Source organism: Chaetodon trifascialis, chromosome 7 (assembly GCF_039877785.1).
Source record: "Chaetodon trifascialis isolate fChaTrf1 chromosome 7, fChaTrf1.hap1, whole genome shotgun sequence".
Lineage (NCBI taxonomy): Eukaryota > Metazoa > Chordata > Actinopteri > Chaetodontiformes > Chaetodontidae > Chaetodon > Chaetodon trifascialis.
Window position 1 is genome coordinate 22,110,001 of NC_092062.1, and position 21,073 is coordinate 22,131,073.

The 21,073-nt window shown below is 43.4% G+C and overlaps 1 protein-coding gene across 1 annotated transcript in view; it reads left to right on the forward strand.

Moving 5' to 3' along the window:
* The window catches only part of erfl1 (Ets2 repressor factor like 1), a 35,859-nt gene extending 17,872 nt beyond the window's left edge, over positions 1-17,987 (forward strand). The window contains exons 2-6 of the mRNA XM_070966993.1: positions 9,359-9,432; positions 10,075-10,309; positions 12,135-12,321; positions 13,971-14,100; positions 15,813-17,987. Coding sequence (XP_070823094.1) covers positions 9,372-9,432; positions 10,075-10,309; positions 12,135-12,321; positions 13,971-14,100; positions 15,813-16,624 — 1,425 coding nt within the window. The 5' untranslated portion in view covers positions 9,359-9,371 and the 3' untranslated portion in view covers positions 16,625-17,987. The remainder of the gene's footprint in view (positions 1-9,358; positions 9,433-10,074; positions 10,310-12,134; positions 12,322-13,970; positions 14,101-15,812) is intronic.
* Positions 17,988-21,073: the final 3,086 nt, after the last annotated feature.

Sequence of the window (21,073 nt, forward strand, 5' to 3'; positions counted from 1 at the left end):
ATAAATGTGACATCTTCTGGAGAAAGTTTAGGTATTTGGTTAAGGTCAGGCATAGGTCATTCGCTCACACTGTATGCAGCTTTCATTCAAAGAAAAGGGGTCAAAATTGCCTGAGATCGGGCTATTTGAGAAGTTGAGGCGTGAGGACGTTTATTTTGAAAGAGAAGGTTCTTGATTACCCGCCTTTGTGTTTATGATGGAGGTTAGATGGTTTCATATGAGAGGAGAGAGTGTCTGAAATAATTAGAGGACAGGATGAAGACATAAAAAGACAAACACTGGGACACAGGAGGATAGGAAGAGGAGTGTCAGTTGCAAGCTGAAGAAGGGGGTAAAGGGTGAGGAGAGGGAGGGGGTAGACAGACAGGCAGGGGGAGCGATTATAGCAGGGTTTATGTATGAGCTATTGATTGAGTCGGTGGTGACTTCTTGAGTGGTTAATTCGGGAAGTGAGAGCGATAGAGAGAGTAACTCACTGACTAGAGAAGGGAGGGTGAGTGAATGGGGAGGGGGTAAAGAGAGAGATAGAGAGAGCGTGATGAGGATGAGTAGAAGAAAAGAGAGAAGTGCATTTCCTCAGGTAAAAGTGTGGAAAACAAGACACTATTTTGCAAGGAATTATGTTCTTGTTCTCAGTTACTAATGATGGCCCTGTTAACCCTTGTGTTTTGTTGAAATTTGCCTTATTTCCTTGCATATCTCTTGCTTTAATCATGCTCCACTGCTGTATGTGCAATAGCGATAATGTTTTTTAAATGCTTAAGAGTTTAAAATCCCATTGCTGCAAACTGGGCTTGCACATGAAAGTGATTAGATATATACAGAGGTGGCCATAAGGCCTTTCTCTTACACCAGACAAGGGCATATTTTAGGATGTGTTTGTTTTATGGGCTTCGCATGAACAGACAGATATTCTTACAGTTTGCCAAAAAGTCATTCGCAGACAAGGAAATGAACAATATGTATTCTTGTGTTCTGTTTGTGTCAATCAGACCCCAGAGACGTCAAAACATAGTCAGGGTCAAACTCATACTTAAAATTCTTATGAACAAACTGTAATAACACTCCAGTAACTCGAAGCTTTGCAGCAGTAGGAAGTTGTAGACAGTATGTGAAGCATGAACATATGAAAATCCGTTGTATTTTACATGGTTTTCAGCTGGGGTCTCCCCAGACAAGACTAATGTGTAATTCGCTGTAATAGACTTCTGAAACTTATCAAGCAATTCTCTTAATGTAGTAAAACAATATTAGCATATGTCTGTTTAGCTTTATCTGGTAAAGGGCTCCCGGGGTCTCCAGGACTTAAAACAGAACATAACACAGGAAACAGGCAGGAACAACGTTGCTGTAATCTTCATACAGTATGTAGAAGTAAATTAAAATGACCTCAGATCATTGAAATTCATAACAGATCTATGATTGCTATATGCCTCCTCTTTTTCAAACGGGTCTTATTCAGACATTGCGCCCACCTCCATTCTTTCTCTCCATCACACACGTATGCACGCGCGCGCACGCACACACCTCTTCCTTCTCTATAGGCGTGAAGTTGAGCCCATAGGACAGTCATCTGCTCCCTGGAAACAACAGATGGTTTCCTTGTTCGCGCCGTATCACCTTGTCTGAGGAAGTCAAAATCAGGAGCAACAACTTGGACGAGGAAGCAAGGTGGTGCTTCGTGCGCGGACGCGTGCAGAATGTGTGCGAGTGCGTTCGCGTAGGGAGGAAGAGTGTGGAAGATCTCTGTTGTAGCCTATAGATAGATCGGTTATTATTCTAAATTTGTCCAATGCATACATCGCCTGCAGTTTCGTTAGTTATGCATCTCTCGTTTGTTTGCTGGTAGGATATCCTGCAGTCAAATTCCTAAAAGCTGTGCGCGTGCGTGGGCTACGTGGGTTTTGCGTTAATGTGTGTGTGTGTGTGTGTGTGTGTGTGTGTGTGTGTGTGTGTGTGTGTGTGTGTGTGTGTGCGTGCGTGCGTGCGTGTGTGAAGGTCAGCTCGCCGGCGCAGTTTCTTTTCCTATTTCTCTTCCCTCTCGCGCAGGTTTTGATCTCTCAGCCGCGAGATCAAAGGCGCTCTCTGGCTATTAGTCAGCGCGAGCCATTGATCCCTCATCGATCCACGCGAGACACAGCCGCCCCGTGAACACCGCGCGAGGCTCCCCAAAGCTCCTCCCGTGCGTCCGGAGAGAGAGAGAGCGAGCAGGAGAGAAGGAGAACGCAAGGGAGGGAGGTGGAGCAACGTGTGTGTGTGTGTGTCTGCGTGCGTGTGTGTGTATTTTTCTACTGGCGCGGGCAGAGCCAAACTCGAGCTTTTTCTTTGCCGCGGGACATGAAACAATGAGGCTCGAGCCGGTTTTAATAAAGCGCGCTTTCCCTCCTTTCAACTCTGGCGCGAGGCGGACGAGCCGGCAGCGGAGAGCGATCGATAATTAATGACGATGAATAATTTAACCCTATCGATTGATACTTTTTTCTTCATCCTTTTTTCCCCTTCTTTTCCTTATTTTCTTAAGGTCGGCGTTCCATACCATACTAATACCGTTTCACGCGCTCGCATCCTCATCTCCACTCACCTCTTCTTAAACTTGTTGGAGTTCTCCACCTTTCACGAAAGTCGAGTTTCCTTATTTATCAGACGCTATAGTCGTCTATTTATGACCCGAGCAGCAGTCTCAGCTTCACCTGACTGCAGGAATCATTAAAACTTTTCCATGTAAGGATAAACCTGATGATGTTCTGCATTGTTCATGTCAACAAATCTAATGAAATGACCGAATCCAACAATGGATTGATCCTATCAATGACAAATAAGTGTGTGTGACATATTTTCCTATGTCCCATAGACCTCCATTATTAGCAAAAAAAACAAAAACAACAACAACAAAAAAACCTATTAAAAACACATAAACAAGCCTCACTGGCACAACAAGTGACATGTTCATCCATTATAATGAATCATAGTTTGAATCAACCTCTCCTGGTGCATTAAACACTCATATTTGTGACCTATTTTTAAAGGTTGACATCTTCAGTAGGGACATTTGGGCGTGGGGCTGACAAACGCAGAGAGGGTCGGGAAGTCAGAGGAATTCAAATATAACGCCAGTATTATTCTATAAGCTTTGAACCTGATGTCTGTTAATGTTTATTGTGGAAAACTTTCATGATATTTCAGCTATTTTAATTATACACTTAGTTGTCATGGCTTGGTTTTTGTACCATTTTCTGCCCCATTATCCCTCAGCCTTGATCTCACCACTTTAAACATTACATTGGCCCCACAATCAGTACACCCGCTGATACATGTCGTGTACGTTTCAAACTGCATTTCACTGAATGATATTCCGCTTTGTTGGCTCTGTCTGGTGATAGCCTGTCTCTCAGTGTGAAGGACTCAGTATTAGCTTTGCCCCTGCAGTGTGGAGTAATGGGTGCTCTGTGGGAAAACGAGAGTCACAGAGCCTCAGTGCTCCTGTAACTATATATCTTGGTTAAATACAGCGGCGATACTGCACCGCTGTCTGCTCTTATTACAGCACTGCCCTGATTTCTCACTCTTTCACATGACAGGATGATGGCTATGGCGTACAGCGTTCAGGGTGCAAGGGAGCAAACGTGGAAATTCACCTGTTTGCTGTTTCATTTTCAGCAAACACTATTTTACTGTCATTTAGAGTGATTTCCAGATCTACAAACAACACTAATTCAAGGGATGACGAACATGAGAACATTTATTTCTAATGCAGTCCAAAAATGTGAAGACAGACATAAAATTAAACAATCTTTAAAGTAAAAATTCTTCACTGCCCATTTAATGTATTACATTTTTGTGTTCCTATTCCATTGCAGTTTGTGTAATATCCCACAAAAAGCTTAAAATTTCTATCATATTTCATAAAAAGTGACGCTATTTTTGGCCACATTTTCACACATCAGTTGACTACGAGGACACTAATTGTTTAAGTTTTGGGTGAATTTTCAAAGTTAATTTCATCATTTATTTTTCTCTTAATTTAATGAAAAGTCCACAGGATCTAAAAGTTTTCATCCAAACTTGTATTTCATGACTTACACCTCATACTCAACACATCTTATTTATTGTTAAAAATAGGAATTTTCTGGTTATATCAGTAAGTTACTGTTTGAATATGCTGTATGTTTTGACATGTAAAAGATAGTAAACCATCATGTATAACCTATTGGAAATGTTATTTGCCCATTTAGATGAGATATTTAGCTAAATCAGAAGAATATAATTTGATTCAGCGTTGACTTTTCTCTTCAACATTTGGATGGACAGGTTCTTTTTCCCTCTTCCTGACCGACCCTCCCCCTCCTCCTCTCTTCATCCTCCTCCTTCTCTCCACTCTCTCTCCCCTCCTCGTTTCTCCTCTCTCCTTCTTTCCATCTCCTCTAACAAACCCATAGCAGAGTCCCTCTGTTCTTCCACCCTGAGGCTGACCAGTGTGTCAGAGCTAACCAGGGAGAGGAACAGAGAGAGAGGGAAAGACAGAGATAGCGGGAGAGAGGCAAGTCGAGAGAAAGGGAGAGAGAGAGGGTTCAGTTGGGCCTTTTTCAGGGGCAACCGAAAAAAGGAAGATGAGACAGATGTACAGAGCCTGTTTCATCTAGTGGAAAAAGAAAGCGGGAGAGGCCAGACTCTTCATGCCTCTCATATTTTTCTATCTTTTTATATCATGACCCATCACTCTTTCCTTCTTTAGACAACACTGGAGACATAATGTTGCCTGAATGTCAGGCTGCCCCCCTCAGCCCTCCCTCTACCCCAGTCACTCTGCAGAATTTCAAAACATACTTGGTACAACAGTATATTCCTCGCACTGTTTCCTTTTCACTCCCGTCAGTGGCCTACTAACCTTGGCTCCACAGCTATACCAGTTCTGCTGACAGGCCTGGCCCCATGGATTACCATCCTTGTTGCATACTTGCATCAGTGTGAATCCATCAGTCCTGTTTGGGAGGAAGATGTTACGATCCAAATATACTGATCCCTTTCAAACAACTGCAACTCATCAAATTCTGACTTTTTATATATATATTTAGTTGTGCTAGAAACCAGAACGCACACATGAACACCCTTTATCCTGACCTTATCTGAATTCTGAGCACACTCAAGAAGACATTTCGGGACGTTATATGACTGATAAAAATGTGCAAAAAGCATGCAAACACTTTTGTTTCCATCCACTTTTCAAATCAGCAGCTACAGGGCGCAACAAAACTTATAAAATCAAGAAAAAGGTGAGTTTAAGGCTGCTATGATTAATACTTTTATAATAAGGAAGGATCAGGTGACCTCTTTCACAACATGTTATTCATAATGTCAGAGGGGTCATGTAGTGATGAGCCCACAGAGAATTATCACCCGACTAGAGACAGACAGATAGCAAGTAGCTTTTGGAGAAAGTGGAACATTTTGCAGCAAAATAACCATATACTATGCTCAGGAGCTGGTGGAGACTAAACAGAGCTGAAAGAGAGTGAACATTGGACTTACATTGACAAAGTGAGTGCTAATGTTGTTCCACTGCGCTGAATGAGCTAACAAATTCACCACAGCAGCTTGATAGTGATGATGTTTCAGTGTTGTATTTACAGCTTGTTTCCATTCTTCTCAAAGTGCCCCAAAAAAATCATGCATTGCAGCTCAAAACATGACACATTGTGTGCGCTTGTTTGAAAGCGGAGCTGTAACAACAGCAACAGCGCAGTCACCTCTCAGCCTTGACCTAACGTAAGTGTGCGAGTCTTTGCTTTGTAGTGTCCTAAAGACAGAGGAAAGACTGTCCCTAACACCAGCAGACTCTTTCAACTGAATTATCAAAAGCCTCTGACTCATCGACACACCAGAGGGTTTGCAGCAGGAATGTGTGTTGGCTAAAAGTAGTGGAGTCCTACACATCACAACATGAGGAGGAGCACGGCTGAGGTTTCCTTTGAGCGGTGGAGGTGCTATTGTGAAGATGTGACTGTGTGAAGTAACTCGTACCCCTATTGTATGTATTTACCATTGTCAGCGGTCGCTGTGTGATCCATCATCCTCGCTGGGTTTTACAGGTGGCCTTTTGTGGGGTCCAGGTCCTTTGTTTGGACTGTTTGTTCTGCAGAATAAAATGCATTTGTGTTGTTGTCTGCACGCATCTCTGTGCTCCATCAGTACCACGGCATCTTTAGTAAACAAAGTGCATTCTGTCTTTCAGCTTGGTGAGATGTGTGTTAGTGTGTCTATATTGATTCAGTCAATATCTATGGGCTCCATGTCTTATTTTGTGTGCTGCTTCTCGCTGTGTGCATGTGCGTGCATGTGTGTGTGTGTCTGCTACCTGAATACCTGTGTATTTGCGGCATATCTGCTTGAGACTGTGTGTTTACTGTGCGTGTACAATCCATTGCAATCTGCGAGCGTCTGTATCTGACAGTCTGTGCATGCATGTGTGTGTAAGAGTGTGTGCGTACGAGGAACAGTATTCCCTGGGCTGCTAGTTATAATGTTTCTGGGGGTGATGGGGGGAACTTGAAAGCCCTGCGCTGCCCAAATCAAAACTAACAAGGAAATGATGGGGGCTCCTTTATCTCCTCTCTGGCCTGGGGGGCCGAGGGGGGCGAGAACGGGAGACTAGGGAGGGAGGGAAGGAGGAGGTGGAGGAGGGAGGGAGGGAAGGAGGGGTGGAGGAAGAGGAGGGGGGCAGCCTGGCTTCCTCTTTGATTTGTAAAAAATGCATTACCTCCGAAATCAAACGGAAAATTACTGCGCCGAAGCAAAACACACAGAGCAGGAGAGAGGGAGAGAAAAGGAGATGGGTGGGGCAGGAGGGAGGGGGAGAAGACAGTGGATAGGTGTGTGCGTGTGTGTGTGTGTGTGAATAGAAAGGAGCTGGGAAAGAGGAATGGCAGATTCACCTGTATAGATACGCTGTTGGATAGGAAAAGGGAGGATGGATATGTATATATATATAGATATAAGCGGTGCGTAGGTGGTACGCGGGGTCACTGGAGAAATCCTGAAAGAAGGGAGGCCACATCCTCAGAGGAGACCAGCTTATGCATGCTGTGGACCACCAGAATATGGCAAATGAAAGAGATGATATAGTATTGATGACCTGTAGCCCACAGGGAAGAAGAAAACTTATAGATTACTACCTCAAACACAAAGAATACCTTATTTTCTGAGGTCTCATACCTATCTCTGCTGAGGCCCTCAGTCAGGTTAGATATCAGCGTTTTAATGGAGAGACACATGTTTTGAAAGAGGGCCGTTTCTAATCTCGCAAAGGCCGACGTGTGTTTTGATATCCTACCGGTACACTGAATGCAAAATGATCTCTTCCAAGCTACGTGAAGGATAGTTTTGTGGAAAAAATCCCACGTGAAAATGAGGAGCTCTCTCTCTGAAGATATAACTTATAGCTGTTATTTGAACCCTCGTGATAACTTTGACTCATTATGGGAGAGTGAGTGTAGGCAGAGACACAAGATGCAGAGAAGAAGATGAAAAATAAGAAACGATAGCATGAATGATGAGGAAAAAAATATGTGAGTGAGATAGGATGAATGCCAACTCTATATTTGAAGACAGAAGGAGCGGGGCTTGAAAACAAGAAAGATGAAGAGAGGGAGGAGAGAGTGAGAGGGGCCACAATCCAAAGGCTAGAAGCAGGGTGAAAGCGAGCGAGCGAGAGATGGATGGATAGAGTCGGTCAGAGAGAGAGAGAGAAATGCCTGGAGTTAGCAATAATAATTTATACAAACACACCTTAATAATTCACGTTCCATTTCAATGCTGGAGGGAAAATCCAAAATTCACAGAGCATAATTAAATAGAGGCAGAGAGTGAAGGGAGAGATAGAGAGGCTAGCATTAAAGATACCAGTGTAGCAGCAGGGCATCTCTTCCATCTGAGTTTTGTAAAACAACCCTGATGAAACCGTAATATCCAAACTAGATCCCGTCCCCTCGCTCCTTGTGGAAACCTCCTCACCTTCTCCTGTCAGCAGATGTCTATATGCGTTTATTTCGGAGACCTTATTAGCTGTCATTTAACGAAGCAGCCTTACTCACGCACGCACACGTTGTTGTTTGTGACGTGTTCAGGTGACAATGCGACGGACTGGAAATCAACAGTTTGCCTGTGCACACCAGTGGTTGCTTTCACTCATTCAGTTGTGTTTGTAAAGCCAAGTGGTGCAAAGTGACAGTTGAGATATTAATAAGACAATTTTAATTATCTGTTATTACAGATGTCAATCAGTTATTGTTTTAAAGAGGAATGTTCCTAACTGTTGTCCAGTTTAGCTGTATATTTAGCATATTTTGGTCATTGGTGATATCAAACATGGACATATCTTTTGCACGAGTTACTTCTTCCACCACTGATAATTCCATATTTTACACTCAGTCACATCATACCAGTGCAGTAGTAGTTGTTTTTCATTTGTGTCATGCACATACAGCCAACATGGACTTACAAGGCACAAAATATACCATTTCAGTGATGAAACAGTCAGTAAAGAAGCTTCTGACATTTCCGAACCAAAGATCTTGCCCTCACTGCCAAACACGGCCCCTTTCCTGAAACACACCTCAAAACTTTTATATCATCCAACCAGAAAAAGTCAGCAGGGATTAAGGACATTTTAGAAAACATAATAGCCCTTAAATGATCATATAATGAGTGAAAATACATAAAATGGACATGTCAAACAAACAAAGCCTTTCCTCTTCTAGACCATAAAATCTACCAGTTTCTATAACCACTGTAGTGTTCTTGAACATAACTTGAACACAGAGGATCTTTGACTTCATATTCAGTTTTTCAAACTCCACGAAGGAATACCCAAGCCATGTTGTATATATATAAAAAGTCTTATTCTTAATATATAATACAGCTCAACTTTGACCTAGTTTTCAAAAGTCTATTTAATTCCTCCTGTTCATAAATGCACTATAGGGATGACCACCATGTTGCATCAGACACAGCCTGAGGTGACCACACAAGATAACATCCATCAAACACCTGATCTCAACCAAAGACATATGAAACATCACCTTGCCATATTTTCACATCGATTTAAGGTATGTTTTTGAACTCATATTGCGCCCTTAGACCCTTATGCAATACCTCCATTTTCAACAAAGTTCTTGGTTCTCTTCAACTTAAACTCGCTGAAATAAACCAGCTGGGCAGCTGAGACTTTAGTTAATACCCTACTGCGAAATGTTTTTCTTCTGGTTTTCATGTTCGGGCTGTACAAAATTCATATGCAAAAGTAAATTAATCATCCTTTACTGACGTTGCCTTTTCCCTCTGTGCCACCTCTGTTTTGTTCCAGCTGTTGTGGAGGCATGGACTGTAACTGCGTCAGTGATCTGCTGCTCCCCCCGGTGCCCGCGCTCTGGACGCCAGGTCAGTGCCACCATCATGCTCATGCAAGCGGCGTAGACTCTTTGTTGCATCGGGTTTGCCTGAAGTCATGTATTTTGTAAAAATGTGCAGACATCTTTAAACATGTCTCTGAATCTAGACCCAGGTCATGTGCGTAAAATTGAGTGTAACTCGACAGCCAAAACAAGCGAATTCAGTTATGATAACCACCATCATCAAAATCACAGTGCAACATGTTAAAATTCATCTCAAAATTAACCATACGCACGCACGTTGGTAAACAAATTCTGTCTCTGGTAGTAATTGGTTGTATATCTAATGTTTTTATGAGGCTAGTTAGTGCCAAATTCACTTCAGGATGAGTCAAAAAGCTGCTTAACTCCGTCTCTGATGTGCATACAGTCGGCTTTTAGAATTCAGGCCCGAGCAGCATCAATCAGATCTCTCCCAGCGAGCTGTCATCATCCCACTGACCAATCTGTTGAGGCTAGAGGGCATTAGCGCAGACTAACATTGCTCAAGGCACGTGCTGTGATATTAAACACATCATCCCTCACCTCCATCACTCATCAGTCATTCAGACAGCGATCCCCCCTCAGCAAGCAGCGGGACAAATGACAGGCCCTAACCTCATCCTCCTCTTTCCTGTTCCCCTCTGCACAGGGTTCGCCTTCCCGGACTGGGCCTACAAGCCCGAGTCGAGCCCCGGGTCGAGACAGATCCAGCTGTGGCACTTCATCCTGGAGCTGTTGCAGAAGGAGGAGTATCAGGGGGTGATCGCCTGGCAGGGGGACTACGGAGAGTTCGTCATCAAGGATCCAGACGAGGTGGCTCGGCTGTGGGGGATAAGGAAATGCAAACCCCACATGAACTATGACAAGCTGAGCAGGGCACTGAGGTTTGTGTTTGCGCGTGACGTGTTGAATGTCAAGCAGTGCCGGCATCAGATACAGCAAGATGTTTATCACACAACGGTTTACATAAATTGTTTACTCTTGTTTGACTGAATCCTCACTTACGTCTCTCTTCTTCATGTTGCTTTAATGGAAAGATAAAGGTGGGGCTTTTCCTGGGGAACGTCAATACCCTCAATTTCTCCTTATCTGTGGACATCCTAATGGAAAGTTCACCAGTGAGCTGCCAAATAAAAAATTCAATAGGGATTTCAAAATTAAGCCCCAGTGTGAAATTGCTTGGACTTCTTCTTAAGAGCGGAGAGCAGGCAGACTGCTCGGACTCGCCGAAGGTGATTAGAACAATACTGTTCACACTCCACACCTTCAGCAGTTTACACCCCCAACCGCACACACAGTTTTCTTATGCAAATACACACCACCCCGACTTGTTCCCCCATGCCGCCCCCCCTCCCCCTGCTTTCCTTTGGCCTCTTGTTAATGGGGGCTGTCGTCAGAGTCTAATTGTTATGAATTGGCTGGGGCCACAATTAGCCTTCTTAATTAGCCTCACTTAATTGCTCAATTAAGGGCCACGGCACAATTGCCACGCAAAGCAAAACACGTACACATCATTGCACTGGGCGCAGCCACTGTGGATACATGCTGATACTTACATGCTGCTGTGTTTGTTGATATCGTGCGGCTGCATAATGAGGCGTTGCTCACCAGTGTTTAATGCTGAGGTTGCCTAATGCATTCTGTATTTGCTGCACTTGCCGCGGCCAGTTTAAAGCAAAGAAATCTACGTGCTCAAAGAAATGGCGTCTCGCTAAACTTCTATCTCGCGATAACACACCCACAGGTTTTTTGGTTTGCAGCATCCCGCTCTGCCACCCGCCCCACCCCACCCCCTACGCTCCCCCACCTGAGCTCCTTCACCTGAGCCAGATGGCGCCGTGTTTTGCCTTTACTGCTGATCAAGCCAGCATCCTGGCAGACTGTACATTGTGACACCTCAGTGGGTGGCACAGGAAACAGGCATGACATGCCCAGCGGGAGACACCTGAGGTCGTCACCATGGAGACTGCTCTTGTTGTCCCACCTCTTTGTAAATGTGCTTTGCTGTGGGAAACAGTGACAGCTTCTCAGTGTCATTTAGCATTTACACATCACCTGGCTGGATGTCATGTTTCAGAGTCCAAACTGCTTCTAATGAGTCAGGTTAAAGACCACATCCGTCCTAAAATGCAGTGAATCACTCTCACTTAAACTGCAACAAATTTGCGTGTATCTGAATAAAATCAATTGGTTTACTTAGTAGAAATACACTCTTCATTTTAGGATTGTGATCGTATATTTTCATGCCATTATACACACACAAACTCACAAAATCTAATGCCAATTTTTAAAACTTGATAAACAGTCTTGCGCACGATGAAAGGACTGTTCTGTGTTGTTGTTTCTGTCGTAATGTTCGCTGTATGTTAAGGGCCTCTGAGGCTCAAAGGGATTCGGCTTTTTGACTTTTTCGTCTGTTAACGGCTGAATAAAATTTCCCTTTAAAGAACCGTGTTGTATTGAATCAAGGCAGTCAGACATGAATTGATTTGAAGAAGGAGGAGATGAATAAAAACAGTGGGAAATCAGCATAGCTCTCGCCCTACAGCGCTGAGGTTGTTTACTTATTCTTTTCTGTTAGCGATGAAACAAAAAACCTTGATGTGAGCATTATATTAATCCTTCCCTCCTCTTTTCCTTTTCCTCTTCCTTTTTCCTTTATTCCCTCACTCCATCCCTCCTTCGATATCCTCTCCTCCTCATTTGCAGGTATTACTACAACAAGCGCATTTTGCACAAAACCAAAGGGAAGCGTTTCACCTACAAGTTTAACTTCAGTAAGGTCGTGCTCGTCAATTACCCCATCCTGGACATGGCCAACTCTCCCTTCTTTCTGGCCCAGAACCACTTCAACGGGGGCTCCACCGCACCAGACTGCAGCCCAGAGGTACGAAGGGTAGGATGGAGGGACTGGGAGAGGGTGGGACGGGTAGAGGGATGTAGTCTGTCAGATAAATACGCAGATAATGAAGTGTCAATCATATAGAAAGCGAACAGAAATTTACAGTCAGATACATCTGAGAAAAGAGACTCACGCAGAGCGAAATCTAAATTATAACCATATTCGATTTAACTCCTTGATTTTACGGTGTGTCTCTGTAGCGTGTCATAAATAATAGACTGGAAATTTAGAAAGCTGGACAAATAAAAACGAGGGAGAAAAAGCAGGACACAGTGCTCCACTCCTTAATTTTTTATTAATACTGATTTAATTCAGGTAACTGAAATCCATTTCACTCTAGTGATTTTGCTGTTCTGTTTCTCAGGCCCCCGCTGTGCATTCGCTTTTTACAAGGGAATGGGTGGTATTCATCCTGTCTATCTTTTATTCACTCTCTAATGGCGATAGTAATAGAATACTTATTATTTGCCCTGGGAGATTGTAAAATTTTTACGGAGATAAATTGTACACACACACACACACATAGCAAGAGGTAAGCATGAAGAAAAATGTCATAATTTAGTTCAAAAATAATGTTAGCTTTGCTTGTGGCTCTATTAAAGTGATGAGAAAATAAAGCAATTTAAATGTTTTAATTTATACATTATGGATATAATATGTATTTTTAACTTGGACATGAGTGCCGGTGTGCGGATAATTTTATTTCAAACAACTAATGTCCTAGAAAGTGCAGGTAACTTGAAAGTACAGTAAGAGACAATCATCCATCATTTGTCTGCTCTCTCCTTAAGATGGGATAAGGAGACGCAGACTCTGAAGGAGACAGTGGCGGGGGGACGGTTTTAACTTGTCCTTAAAACAAAAGAAGACATTATCCCCTCCTTCTCTCATCCCCGTCTCCGATGGCGTATCCATCTGTCATCGATTGAGAATGAAAGAAATAGAAAGCAAAGGGGTCGCGTCAGATCAGATCAATGGCGGGTCATTAATGCGGTTTGTTAAGCAACGCAGATCTCGCAGCATGGGAGTACAGTCTCGCCTTTCAAACTTGGGGCTGCGGGGTGACAGATACTATTGATCCAAAGTCCTGCCAGGGAAAAAAAAAATCCCCCCTTTGTCCCCTTGATTCCCGAGACTCAACTGTTCCATTTACGTTACCTTGCCTCCTTCTCCTTCATGTATTTTACACAGAGAAAAAAAAACACGCACACACCGATACGCACACACACCCTATATCCTGAATGGATGTCATTCTCTCAGATCTCAGTCCTACTCGTCCTGTGTCCCTCCACACAAACTGGCCCACAATCCCTCTCTCTCTCCTCGTAATTTATCCTTTGTGCCCACAATCTTAATAGCTGGTCTCCATTTGACTCTGTACTCTTCCTGCCTTTGAGTCTCTGAGCCCCTGTGTCCTCCTACCTCCCTCTTTTACCCCGAGTCCCATGACACCCCTTTTTATCCTGTCCTTGCTGCGACTCTGTCACTGTTTGCATCACACTCTGCAGGGTGCCGCTGTCAATGTATGACTTCACCCTGCATAAAGCGGCAGCATCGTTTGAGCGGATTTGTAGAAATATGTGCACTCTGTTTAGGAAGAACACAAACTGATTTCAATCTTCTTCCCCCTCTTTGTCACCTAGGCCATACAGTCCCTGTTTCCTCGTTTGCCAGACTCCGGCAGGGGAACGTCCCTGTTTGATCGAGGGACCGCGGCACCGGGACCCGAAGGAGACAAGCTGAGACTGGACACATTCCCCTTCCTCAGTTCAGGTGAGCTAATAGAAGTTGAAAAGTTAGCCCAAAACTCTGAGTGCCGAAAATAGGAATCTTTCAGTATCCTCGAGACAAAGCCCTCTTCATGAGGAAAAAAACAGCTTGTACAGAAGGTGAAGCAGGGAAGAAGCAGACCTGCTTAGACAAGGGGAGGAAGAGAAGGTAGAGGGAAAGAGGAGAGCAGGGAGAGGAATGAGGATATGGGGAGGCATGAACATTTATTGTTAAAGGAAATAAGAGAGATGGCTGTCCCATCGCAGCCTGCAGTGAGGCTGTGCTTCAGGTGAGAGAGGCCAGGTTAGCTGATGAATTATGCATATCAGCGGCGCTAAGAAACAAGTTGATGGCTAGTGAAACCATCCACCTTTTCAGCGTGATTGTGCGTGTTTGTTTTTTTTTCCTCTCACCGTCTCACCGTCAACAACAAACGCGGCACTCATTTGTGTATGTTTGCTTGACGGCGTACATGCGTCTGCCTTTGTTTGTACGGCAGCACACCCTATACGTGCATCAGAATGTGTGCAGAGCTGGAGAGGCAGTGTATGTGAACAGATGTATTCACACACACACACACACACACACACACACACACACACACACACACACACACACACACACACACACGTACTCCTCATCACACAACCTGCCCCCCAACTCCCCATTCTGTTTGTCCTCAGGTCCTATTCCCCCCTTCTTCCCTTCTCACCCTCCTCTCCCTCCCATGTGTCCCCGCTGTCCTAATCCCTTCCCAGGCAGGAAGGCCCTAATTGAGGGTGCAGGCTTCAGTTTGTGGCCTGTGGGCGCCCATTACTGTGTTTTCATAAGCAAGTGAGGCCTGCCTGACTGATTCAATATTCATGTGTCTGCCAGCTACTCCTGGCCCAGCACGCAGAGACTTCACCACTGTCAAATTAGCCCTGCATAGTAAATAACAGAGTGAAAGAGAGAGAGAGTGAAGAAGAGAGTGAGGAAGACTGAAAGAGGTGGAGGGTGCAGCAGAGCGAGAGAATCTTTGAGTTGGCTGTCAGTTGGAAGGAAGTACAGTAGGTTGAGAAGCAATGCTTTTGTTTGTTCATTAAAATTGAATTCCAGCATCACCTCAAATTTACCCCCTTTTTCTGTTATCAAGTGATGCTCACAAGGACCTGAATTAAAACACGGTGCAATATTTAATTTGCTTAAGGTATCGCGCTTAATCTGAAATGATACGGTGACACGTCAGAGCGTTGGCCGGGGACAAGAGATCGACAGTTTGCAAGTTTCCTCCCTGTCAGTCACTTAACCTCTGGAAGTGCACAGACTCCGTGTTAATGAATTCTTAATATCGCTCGGCTAGATGTTTCAACAAGGTGACTGTCACCACTGTGATGATGAGCAGCCAAAACAGAGGCAGCATGTCTCCAAATATTTCCCTTTTAGCGCACAGAAATAATAAGCCATTCGGAGTGTTCGCTGCAGAGTAGGATCTTTGTGTTCACATCTGGTTTTCAGCAGTGTGAGGTGGGTGTACTTCACAGTACCGGCATGCATAAATGAACCATCAGGTTTTTTGTTGAAAGCAACCGTGCCAGAATTGGCCCCTGTGGCTTCTGATTAGAATTGCTAATACCGTTGAGCATAATTAGTGAACATTCTTGGATGTTGTATGTCAAGAAACCTTTGGCCCTTCTCAGCGCTAACCTCCATTTCTGGATTCTCCTCTATCCTAGGTGCCCCATGCTACTCCAAACCCCCGTCCCTGCTGGGCCCGTACCCGCGCAACCCATCCTTTGACTACCCCTGGGGCTTCAACCCCTACCTCCCAGGGGCCTTCTCTCTCAATAACTGCCCCAAACTGCCCCCTGGCTCCCTCTACCCCTCCCAGTTTTACCCCAACCCTTTGCAGAGCAGCCTTTCTCAGCTGCCTCACCCCTTCTCCTCCCTGCTCCCCCCAGGGGATGCAGGTGCGGGTGAGAGGGGAGCAGCAGGGCAAACCGGAGGGACAAACGGCACGGCGGGTGGTCAGCCAGTCAGACTCTGCCTGCCACCCTACCCGGGGAGCCCCTCAATAGGTCGGACGGACATCGGGGTGTCACTGGGGGAAAGGGAAAGGGTGGAGGTCAACCCTCCGGGCACGGGGCTGAGTCTGGGCCTGGGAGCGGTCAGCCTGGGAGCCGGGACTGGCACAGGCCAGCAGAGCCCCACGGAGAGGAGAGGAGGGGTGAAGCAGGACCCCGAGTCAGACTCAGACCTGGAAATCACAGATCTGAGCGACTGCAGCTCGGACAACGAAAACGAGCACGAGTTCGGCATCAGGAAGGAATCCAGCCTGGCGAACCGATCACAGCTACTGCTGGATGGAAAGAAAGGGAACGTGCTGCCACCCATCTCCTCTCTCCCCCCGCCAGCGTCCCCACATCCTCTGAAGAGCATGATGCCCATCACTCCTCCGCCCCCGTCCCTGCCTCCGTCACTTTCCCCCTCCATGGCTCTGCATGAAAGACACAGGGAGACAGAGACTCTCAAAATGATCCACAGCTAATACACTCTCTCCTGCGTCCACCATCTTGCCAGTCTGAGCTCTGGTCGCTCTCTTTTTCTCTCCTTTCTTTTCTCGGAGACACTTTTCTGCTTTAAATTGTCAACTCCCCGATCGCTCTTGATAGATACTTTCTTTCCAAGAAAGGCAGTTATGTTCTTTACTTCTAAAATTACTGTTTCCCTGTTTGCTGTGTAAGTTTTTAACTTGCCCACAGTCCATTACACCACTGACTTGTCCATTTTAGAATATATGGAGCGTACACTTTTTAGGGTATCGGCTGTCTGTATCACCATCTTGTCCTTTCTGTTTTGATCTCTCACACCAAATGATCGCTCCATGGTTTCTGGACTTGTTTTACGCGTTGCCAGCAGTACTCTACAATTTGCTGTCTGCAGCCGAGCTATGATGGAAGGCAGTGGGGTGGTAAATTACAGCACAGCAACGCCTGCCTTGACAAACATTAACAAACAACATCCCTATACTAACAGAACAGAACAACAAATAATGCTCAGATCGATCCAATTTTACAGATTTGTCCTGAAAATTCTTGAGATTTGGGCTATATATATAATTACTATGACTTTTGAGACATAGTCAAATACTGCCACCTAGTGGTTCTTTTCAGTCGACATCTCCTTCAGTGAAATCATCTCCGCTCCGGAATCTTGTGACTAAAATTGTTGCCTCTAATTTTCTTTTGCACTTACTGTCATATGATGTTGTTTCTTGCGGCTTAATTTAAATATTAAAGTCCATATTTCTTATAGTGTTTACTGTGGTAGTTTGTGGATATTTATTTTGTCCTGTGGTTCAGGTATTTCCAGCACATTTCGCACAAGGAAAGAAAAAGAGAGCAGAGGGAGCCGGACCAATCTAGAAATTTGTATGAATATTTCTGTGTATATATTTTATTATGGTGTACATTACATTTAATTATTATTCACTATGATAAGATTTAGCTGTATTGTTGTGATTTAATTCAGTATTTAAACATGTTGGAAAAATTATAAGCTTAGGTGTATCAAAGTTTAAATAATTAATGGCAGAAGATCTGCACTCCGAAGATGTTTTTCTATGATGAGGACAGAGTTCACACTGGGAATTGTCTCCGATTTTCTCAACCCCAATTAATTGTGCCCTTTGGTCATTTTTGCCAGATGCCCAACGTACAAACCCTTTGGGTTCAAAAATATGCCGGTAGACTTATTTTTATAGTTAGCATTCACCCAGTGTAACTGTACTGTAATTAGTCTAATGTGAATAATATTGGTCTTTGAATTTTCTTTTTTAAATCCTCTCCCTAAAATCTGTTTTGATTATTTTTCAATCAGTGCTTTTTGTCCATGCCAGCAGCAGACCAATTGGGTTTGCTTGAGGACATTACACAGTGGGTGGGTGGGTGGGGGATTCAAAAACTGTTAATCTTTGCTCTACCAGACCTAATGAAACGACACTCTCTCTCCAGTCTCTCAGCACAGAGTGAACACTAAAGCATATTGTACAGCTTCATAGCCTTTATAGCCTATGGTTTGTCAAACAGTGGCGGTATACGATTAGTTGTGAAAGCTCTATTGTAAAGTTAATGTAAAGCTCTATGTTTGTTGAGTTGCTACAGGAAAGGCCTCCAGTCACCTCCATGTGGAGTACACTAACTAACAGCTGTAAATACTGTTTCCTTTGTGTGTGTATGTGTGTGTACACATCCAAAAATGACAATACAGTGGTTTTACCTGTCATCTCTCTTTGTTTTACTGTAAAGAGGAAAAATGGAAAGTGCAAAAAAGAAGAAAAAGATTAATATCTTCAAAAGCAATAAACATTATTCTGGATAGTGAACTGTTGTTGACTGTGAGTTTGTTGTTGGATTCATTTTGTGACGACGAAAAGTAAGATTCATCAGTCAGATTTCTGCCGTAATGTTTGAAATTCACCGCAGGTTTTCCATCACACTTTCTAATTTAAGCCAGGGAACAAATCTCAATAAAACAGAAACATATTCAGCTTTCATCTGATCACTTTATACCTCTTATAGTTCAGAAATTATAATATAAATAATTGTGACCATTGAAATCTGCCAAATTCAAATGTTGGTTACTGATTCTGAGTCTCGTTTAGCTTTGACAATAAAAACTAAACATTTATTTTAAGAAGAATTGCACTGTCTTGATACGTATATATCGATGTAATTCTCAATGCAGAGCTGTGTTGTGAAGAAATTAAATTGAGGTTTAATTTCATCACAGCAAACTAATACAGATCTCTGTTCACAAAAAGACCTTATTTTGTCCTCAATTAGATTAATTACGGCATTAATTTGATAATCAGAGAATGATAAAAATAATATATACAATAGATTCTAATGCTGATGGTGTTGTTTTTACAATGTGCTCCTAATTTTGTGTTTTCCTGTTTTACTTGCACTCCTGGTGAATACACGCACATGCACGCACACACACACACACACACACACACACACACACACACACACACACACACACACACACACACACAGCCATGCACACACGCACACACACACACTCCATTTTACACATCATCATCATCATTGTCATAATAATAATAATAATAATAATAATACAGTCTGTATAATGTGTCTACATTACAAGGGTAATGTTGATGGTGTTATGACCATTCAGACACACACACACACATACGCTCACACATTTGAATGATTAAACACTGAAAGTCTATTGGACGTTTTTTTTTTTTTGGCCTTTCATTTTATCACTTCTACATTTTATAATGGACTTGTGCATTACTTTCAATTAATGGTGGCAATAGTGGTTCATTCGGTACAGGCACTGATAAACGCAGACATGAAGAAGATTTTCCTCATCGTCATCATAACCTGAGGAACAAACGTCTCAAAATCTGTACAGCTCACTTCCAAAACAGACCCTTCTCTGCAGCTAAAACAGCTTTTGAGTGAATTTGCACAGCGAACATGAAAAATCCTCATGACTGTTTCAACCGTATAGCCATTTCAATACTGACTGATGCAAACTCCTTTGAACTCTGTTTGGTTGTTTATAATAGCTCCACCATAGTTCAAGTGAAGGGTAGAATGTGCCAGCAATTGCAAACACAGAGCCGTACCTTTTACTTTGCCATTCCTTTCATCCGTAAGCACTTTGCCACCAATCTTGAAATTATCTAAGTTTAGAGTCCTGACGATGTGGCCGGGTTTCAATGATATAGCAGAATAAATTGTACACCTCTGCATCAACCTGCGATGCAAAACTTAAAAAAATGGACATGAGCTCCAAACAGACTTTATTTCAAGCCAACATGGACCAGAGCAAACATCTACAACTGCATGAAAGCTGATTATGATGAAGATCATGTGACATTAAACTGACCTTGAGGCTAGATTGTTTTGCTTTTTCAAGGTTTAGAATGAACTTTGAACCCCAGATTTTATTCCGTTCAGCTGAGCGAATAAAACCTTAACTGGACAGAAATGCAGAGCAGGTATTGGTCATATCAGCTTGCAGGTAAAATCTCAAATTTTACAACTGCACAATGTGAAGGGACCGTGTCGTGTCCATGTTTGTCCACAAGGTGGCGCAGGGAGGCTAGAATAGAAGCGTGGCAAACCGGTGACCAAGCAGGGACTGAAGTTTGACTGGAGCGATCAACTCTGCAAACAGCTGCTTTGATTTCACGACAGGCAAATATTTTCTGTGGTGCTTAAACATCCGTCATGTGTGTAGACTGGCTTCACAGCAGACTGAGCGATTTATTTATGTGCTTGGATAGACTGGATATTATAGCAGGTCAGGTGTGGAAAAAGAGCTTAAAGTGGAATGATTAATGCGTAATATGCGCTTGTTTGGGAACAAATAAGAGACTAATTTAGGAAGAAAACAGCTCTCCTGTTTGTTGCATGGGTCTCAGACATTCATAATGATGATAAAAACAGAAGTCAGATTCATGCAACAGGCTTCCTCTAAGGTTAATGTATGAAACTGACCAATAATTATCAGAGAATTAGTGAAATATTGGCCATTGAGAGCAGTATTACGCTGTGAAATGCAAATAACATACACAAGGCGTGATATATCATCTTGGCCAAATATTTCACAAAGACTATTATGTCGTTTGTACAAAATAAAAACACAGTAATCGTTAAATATAACGCTTGTTAAGTAGTGAAGTGTGGCACAGTGAGGAGTCAGTGGGGACAGATTATTGTGTAACACAGTGCGGAAACGAGCCGTCTAAACCGTAATTTATCTTTTTTTAATGACGCTCGAGCTGTAAAACACACATAAAGGAATGCACATTTGTATTGTTTTTATGCGTTATCGGATACAAAATTTTAAAACGTGAACTCCTCATTTTTCCGCCTTTTGATCGACCCCGTGCCTTTTTTTTTTTTTTTTTGGATGTGTACTTCCGCGTACAATGTTTTTTTTTTTCCCCACTGAC